Genomic DNA, 7375 nt, shown 5'->3' with positions numbered 1-7375 from the left:
AATATGTCCAGGTTCCCTATAGTAGAAGCATCGGGCATTCTCTTTGGAGGTCAGTGCTGCAAAGGCTCCTGTGACTCCTTCAGCAATGCCTTTGGCCACTGCCTGGGCTACTGTGTTCTCAGTGGACATGTGACGTGTGCAGGTTTCCACCATCTGTTCAATGGTGGGTTCTATGTCGAGAGGCAAGGACCTTAGGATAGTTTTAGATTGTTCATTTGCATTGCTCATAGCAAGTTTGCATAACAGTTCTTTTTGTGCCTCTGCGCTCTCTATTTGTTTTTCCAGAGCATCTTTCAGTCTGACTACAAATTTGATAAAGCTTTAATCTATTTTTTGTTTAATATGGGAAAAATGCATGGTAGGTGTGGAGTCGTCAGGTGTGAGAAGCAGGGATGTTTTTGCTGCATTTGCTATGTCTTGCAATGTGTCTTTGGGCAAAGCATTTGATAAAGGCTTTGATAAATCACCTTCTCCAGCTAATTGTTCTACTGTGAATTTGGGCCATTTGCATCTCTTGCATAATTATCAGATAACGTTTTCAAACTTTTCCTCCAATGTCTTTCAAATAGCATATATTCAGCAGGCATCAGAAGACATTGTGCTAAATTTTTTACATCATGTGGTACCAAAACATATGCAGAAAAAATTGCCCCTAAAAAATTTTTAAAATTTTGCGTGTTTCTCCCATGTTCCCTTGCTATTTTGGATAATTCAGTTAATTGTTTTGCATAAAATGCTTCCCATTGAGCAGAATTTGTGGCACCTCCTCTGCAGCCTCTTTTATATGTTACAGGAAAGGCAGAAATTTTTTGAGCTATTTGTCAATCTCCATTTTGCGTGGCTAATAGCTTGACATTGTTCCATGGGTCTTGTTCATTTTCTGAGTCATAAGAATCTGTGTCATCTGAAGTGGTAGAATATCTATGTTGCCTGCGGTGTTTTTTTAGAATGAGAAGGAGGGTGTTGTTGAAATCCGTGGAGGCAGGCAGGGAAGCACACGGCTGGGAGGTGGGGGCGAGGGGTGGGGGGTGCTGAGGGCTGGGGATGGCTTGGCTGGGTGCATGACATGGTTTCACCACACGGGGGCAGTGGTGCATTAGGAATGGAGGCATGAGGAGCGGGAAAGGGAGAAGACGGTGGGGTGTGGGTGGGTTGCATGGGGTGAGGACTGTCAAAATGTGGAGGAATGTAATTTCCCTGGCGACCGTGGGGAGTGACGGATTACAAGGGGCCCACGCGGGGATGGGGAATGAGGGATGGGGTTGTGCACTGCGGGTAAAGTGGAGGGGAAATAAAGCTGGGTGCTCGACGGAGACAACGTGGAGGGAAAAGGGTGGGGGGGAGGGAAAGCCACATTGAATGTGGGGAGCAGAGCCGGAGGGTTAGAGGGAGTCAACGCTGACGGTGGGGAACAGTATTGATTGCACAGGAAGGGGTGCCCGTGGACACAAGGGGATGTCGTGCTATTGCAGTGTCAGCTGGTGCTTTGGGGCAGGGGGGCGGGGATGAGGAAGGGAACGAGCGTGGCTGGCCAGTGGGCACACGGCGGTGCCGAGGGAGTGAATTGCGATGCAAAGGCTGGCATCTTGAAACTTGGTTATGAGGGTGACGGAGCGAGGACGCGGGGCTGGGCGGGGTTGAGCCGCGGCGGTGCAGGCAGCGGTGGCAGCAGGGAAGGGAGCAGCGGCACGTGGGGCAAAAAGGCTGTGTTTGTGTGAAACAGCGCAGTGCGGTCCGCGTGCTGGTGTTGTATAAGGGGGAGCTCTCGGGCACTTCCCGCCACTTTGTGGCCAGGCTGGGGGTCGCAGCCTCTGGGCTGTGCAGGTGGGGTGTGTGGCTGTGTGGAGGGGGGAGGTGCCGTGCTGCTGGTGGCGCTGGGGGCGTCCGCGCCAGCTCTGGGCCACAGCTCCTCGGTGGGTGAAAGGGACACAGAGGGCACTCGTGGGTTTGGCGGTTCTGGTACAGGGAAAGGCGGCAAGGGAGGCTCGTGCGACGCGGCGGAAGAGGGTCCGCAGGGGGAGCATGCACTCGTGCAATGGCGGTTCCAGGCATGCGGAGCGGGCGCGGCTCAGCCGGGCTGTGGACTCGGCTGTGGCGGCGGTTTGGGCTGAGGAGGGCGCGGGGGAGGGGGAAACAAAGGGCTGGGTTTGTGAAGTGAGGGAGGCTTCGGGGAAGGGCATGTTGGGTTGGGCTGAGGAGGGGGATGGGCTAAAGTCTACGCGAGAATTTGGGGAAAAGGGGAAACTGTGGCAGCGGGCTCTTATAATTTCTTGAAATAAAGGAATGAAACGCGTGGCTTTAAAATCTTCTTGTGTTTGTAGGGAATAAATGTGGGTGCCCACACCAGGCCAAAAATCTCCCAATGCCACAGATTGAGGATTAGTATCAGGGAAATTAATAAAAACCTATTTAATAAAGGATTTTAAGGTAGACTTAGAAAGAAATTTTTTAGAAAACTTAAAATTGTTAGTAGACAAAAGTGTTAGTATTTGGGAGTAAAAGCATTTTTCTGTGCGGTTTAGGTCAGGTTTGGTGAGAAGATTCCTCATGGAAACTCCGTGGCGAACCAGCAGAAAAGAAGGGAAAAAAAAAAAAAAAACCCCTAAAATCCGCGATTCGACCCTATGGTAGAGAAGCATGCTAGAAACAGGCTAAGTGCTCACTAAACTCAGCCAAAGGGTTAAACTGCTGGCTGCTTGATAGCGTGGTCCAGTTTCAGATCCGGAGTCTGAGATTGCTGGCCAGCCTTGGTTTTAGCAGCTCTTTATAGAACAAAGAACTGCCTAACCAGGCAATTTGGCGCTTCAAAGGCGGAACAAAGAGATGCCCCTCACAGTTGCCTAAGGGGGTTCCCAGGAACAGTTCGGGAAGCCAAATGTAGCTGTTTTGAGGTTGGATTCTTTCCAACCCCGGGATGCTACAAGAGTTCCAATAGCTTCGGGAACTCTCGTGGCAAAGCCACAGCTACACACTAGCGGAGAATGAAGGCTTGAGACCGTGCTGCAGAGATTCCAAAGATGTTTTATTTCTTCGAAGGGTTCTACTAACAAGAGTCCAATTACATGATATAACACAGGGCTTTTATAGCTTTCTAAAGGATTGAACTTCTAGCCAATTAAAACTACAAATTACAAACTAACCAATTACCTTAAAATTCTAAGTAAGAAAATGACCAATTACCTTACAACTTTAAGAACCAATAGAAATCCTAAAAGATAACAGAAGTCTTGATAAGGAGAAAGGGGCCTACTTCAAGGAATTTCTTTATTTAAGTGAAGCGCAGAAAATAGACTTCACAACCCGTAAAGTTGTGGAGTAGGTACGTATTTTATTCAGCGCTGGACGCAGGGGGAGAGCATCCTCCCAAATCCTGCGTACCTTACATGCTTCTAACCTTCTATTTATCTAGGAAGTACATGCATATTCTAAATCGCCTATACATATTGATTATCTGCCCCGCCTGTTTCCCTGCTTCGTATGGAAATTAGCTGCATATTCATTGCGGCTGCGTGGTTAATTGAGTCGGTGGTCTTCAAATGAGTCTGTGGGCAGAAAATGATGAAGTAAAAGTCTTCCTCACTCGTTGAACTCTTCACCTTGTCTTTCCACGCATGCGCTTGTAGTCTCTTGGTCGCAGACTTTGCACTTTTATGGAGAGGGACACTTTCCTATACTTCAGGGGTCTCTTATTGTGCATTCCTTTCTTTATTTAAGCACACAGTGACTGATACTATATGTTGTACATCGTGCATTCCTTTCCTTATAAGCACACAGTGACTGATACTATGTTATATTCTTCATTCTATTTTAATCCTTAAATCCCCTGTTTCAGTCCCCCCTTTTCTAGAAAATTAGTAAATTCTTTTACTTAATACAAGATTTCTTTTTCTCCATCCTTAAGATATGTATCGCTTAATGCCTTACCATGTACTCTCGACAATGAAGTTAGTATTGCCATTCGTTGCAACATCTTCCACTTCCAAATAAATAGTACAAAAGACAGTAGTAAGCTTACACTAACTAAAACAAATAACACAATTACTGGATGACATAATGTATTCACAATTCCAGCTGCAGTTGGGGACCACCCGAAAAGGGCATCCCACCAATTGTGGCTTGCATCCTGCTTAACCCTTTGTAAGACTCTATTTATTTCTTGGACATCATGGTGAACAGTAACTAAAGTCCTTTGCCTGCTCTCTTTGATTTCTTCCAAAATTTTTGCTAAGTCTTGATGTTTTACCAGTTGCTTTACCAATGTAAGGTTCATTCCAATGGGCGTAGGTGATAGTTTGTGGTATGTCGTGTAGTTAGACCTTATCAGCTGGTGGGATGTAACTGGTGACGAATATGAAAAATCACATCCCATAATTTTAACGAAATTACAAATACAGAAATTAGAGTTATTCTTAACAGGCAGAGTTACATTCTCATTGTCTATGTTCACAAAAACACAAGTGGTTCTTAAACATACACATCCTTGACCAGTATATATAAGCATAGTCTTTTGATCAGCATCTGGATGAATTTCAAAGTGACATACACCCTGCTCGGTGTCAAGGCATACGTCCTGAGCATCAATTGTATTGCTTTCACAGATAAACCCTTGTTGTTCTCGAGTAACACAAGATTCTACATTCACAGTTTGCCATTTCCCTTTTACTGTCCGGGCCCACACCCTATGCTCTGAGGGATACAACACTGTCCCCTCATGATTGAGTCCCAATGCAAAGATGGGATGAATATCATAAACTGTGGCATTACGTATGGTAAGCACGAAGATAGTGGCCATATTAGTAACAGGATCATAGGTGAAATTTACTAGAGTCCACCAGGATTGGAATTTTCTTTCAAAATCATTAGCATTGTCCCAAACAACTTTTCGAACCTCAATCGGAAAAGTGCCTTCACTCCCTTCTCTTATAGCCAAAGCAGCTGTGGATTGGATCCATAACTGCGCTTGTACATAACTGAAAGCTAAAGACACATTATCTTGAACCGTGCTAAGTGCGTCTATTATTACATTATGGTCCTGGTTCTCAGTCTTTGCCCAGTTTGGTAACACCTTTGAAACCTGCCACTGACTATTTCCTAATGCCAATAAAGATGATTGTAGAGGTTGTCCCAGTTTTGTCAAATCATTTGTTGCAGTTGCTAGCTTATTTGCTAGCATTTCAGAGTCAATGCCATTCAATACTCCTAATCCTGTTCCAAACATTCCCGTTAAATCTCTTCGCATCCTATCCCTAAAGTGTACTTGCTTCTGTAACCATGTTGTCCACCCTTCTAGGGATGGTTTTAGGAAGGAGGAACAGGCTGGTTGAATCTCTGAAATATTGGTTTGTATTAGCAATTCAACATGCTTGAGAGACCATTCTGGGTTGAATAATAATTGCTGTTGTCCTGTATTTCTCACTATGTATGGGCCTACCTCATAAATCATAAGTTTAAGTTCGAGTGGCGTACTCTGAGTCTGAATCTGAACAGGTTCGGTTATGGCATTTATTCTAAATTTAAATGAGAGCCCAAGACCTCTATGAGACCAAAGGCATACCACCTCAACAGTCCTATCTAATGTAAAATTATACCAACAATCTGGCTCACTGCGTTGCTTACAAATCTCATTATGTCCATTTTCAGGGGGAGATGACACACTAATTTGAGCTGGTTTCTCATGGGTAGTTCCATTAATCATTCGACATCCTATTCTGATGGTCTCTCCTACAGTCCCTTGAAGTGACCACAACCCTTGTTTCTGCCATTCTTGCTTTTCATATACCTGGTTTCCATGCATGACTACAGTTGACAAGTTCAAATTTTGTACCTTCCCCATATATCCGGTAGACTTAACAAAAGCCTGGGACCAAGGCCATTCAACATTGCTCTGGCTAAAGGTACTTTTCAATTCTTGGAATATAATTATATTTACAAACAAAACAATTAAATTTCTACGTCCTGAATCACCGAACACCCCTAACTGTAATATGCTCATTTTGTTCGTCTAAACTTGAGCTTTAGTCCGTTATCACCAGATATTACTTTCCAAGGAGCTTCTGGAGCTTTCTTCACCCGAGAATGGTGGATCCAAGCGCTCTGTTCCTTGATCTTAATTGCAGTGAAGGTAGTGAGTAGCACCTGGAATGGTCCTTCCCACTGTGGTTCGAGGGTTTTTTCTGTAAAAGACTTAACATATACATAATCTCCAGGCTGTATATTATGCACTGGTCCATCCAAACCTCTACCCCGAGTTCCAGCCACATGTTTTTCAATTTTTCTGAGCTGTTTGCTCAAAGCCACCATATAGGTGGCCAGTGTCTCCTCTCCAACTTGGGTAGAAGTTCCCCTTTGCACTCCATATGGCCTCCCGTAAAGCATTTCAAAAGGACTTAACTTTTCTTTAGTCCTTGGCTTAGTTCGAATTCGCATCAATGCCAATGGGAGTGATTGGGGCCAGGGCAAATTAACTTCTTGTCCTAACCTCACAATTTGCTGTTTAATTAAATGATTCATTTTCTCTACTTGGCCACTGGACTGAGGATGATATGGGGTGTGAAGTTCCCAATCTATGCCCAAGTGATGACTAATTTGTTGCACTATCTTTGAAATAGTGTGGTCCTCTATCTGAGGATATAGTGGCTGGAACTCCAAAGCGTGGTATTATTTCTTGTAACAGCGCTCTAGTTACCTCCCGTGCTTTGGCAGTTCTAGTTGGGAAGGCTTCTGGCCACCCTGAAAAGGTATCTGTCATCACCAATAAGTATCTATACCCCCCTCTTCTTGGAAGTTCTGAAAAATCAATTTGCCACTGCTGCCCAGGCCCCTGGCCTCTTCCAATTTGACCAAGTTTTGGTTTAGGGGTATTCTTAGGATTAGTCTGGAGGCAAAGGTCACACTGCCGAGTAACCTGGGTAACAACAGTATATAAATTTCTAGCAGTAATCTTTTCAATTAGATGGGTATATAGAGCATCTGCTCCCCAGTGTGTTTTCTGATGTCCCTTTTTAACTAGGGACCATAGTATGTGGGAGGAGATAACCAGTCTCCGTTCTGTAGTGACAGCCCATCCTTCCTCATTATATGTTCCTTTCTGATCCTCAATTAATTCCTTATCTTTTTTATCGTATATTGGCTTACCTTCAAGGGATATCTGTCCGTCTGGAATCAAGGTTGCCTCAATTGCTATCTCACCCTTTGCTGCCTCTTTTGCCTCTCTGTCCGCCAGCTCATTTCCTTCTTCCAATTCTGAGCTCACCTTCTCGTGTGCCTTAATGTGCATAATTGCTACCTTCTCAGGCATCTGGACTGCTTCTAATAATCGCATTATTTCTTGTGCATGTTTTATGTTCTTTCCTTGTGAATTTAACAGTCCTCTTTC

The 7375-nt window shown here is 44.6% G+C and overlaps 1 protein-coding gene across 1 annotated transcript; it reads right to left on the bottom strand.

The window, feature by feature from the left end:
* Positions 1-4011: 4011 nt before the first annotated feature.
* LOC130266010 (uncharacterized) lies at positions 4012-7375 on the bottom strand. The gene is made up of 3 exons (XM_056515346.1): positions 7135-7375; positions 4967-6183; positions 4012-4020 (listed from the first exon to the last, which is right to left on the bottom strand). Exons 2-3 carry the CDS (start codon positions 5990-5992, stop codon positions 4012-4014), a joined length of 1035 nt encoding a protein of 344 aa, XP_056371321.1. The 5' UTR covers positions 5993-6183; positions 7135-7375.

This window comes from Oenanthe melanoleuca, unplaced genomic scaffold, assembly GCF_029582105.1.
Source record: "Oenanthe melanoleuca isolate GR-GAL-2019-014 unplaced genomic scaffold, OMel1.0 S001, whole genome shotgun sequence".
NCBI lineage: Eukaryota > Metazoa > Chordata > Aves > Passeriformes > Muscicapidae > Oenanthe > Oenanthe melanoleuca.
This window is presented reverse-complemented; position numbering and strand designations above follow the sequence as displayed.

Excerpts from the sequence above, each read along its gene's own strand:
- LOC130266010 (XM_056515346.1), bottom strand. The coding sequence starts at position 5,992 with ATGAGCATATTACAGTTAGGGGTGTTCGGTGATTCAGGACGTAGAAAT.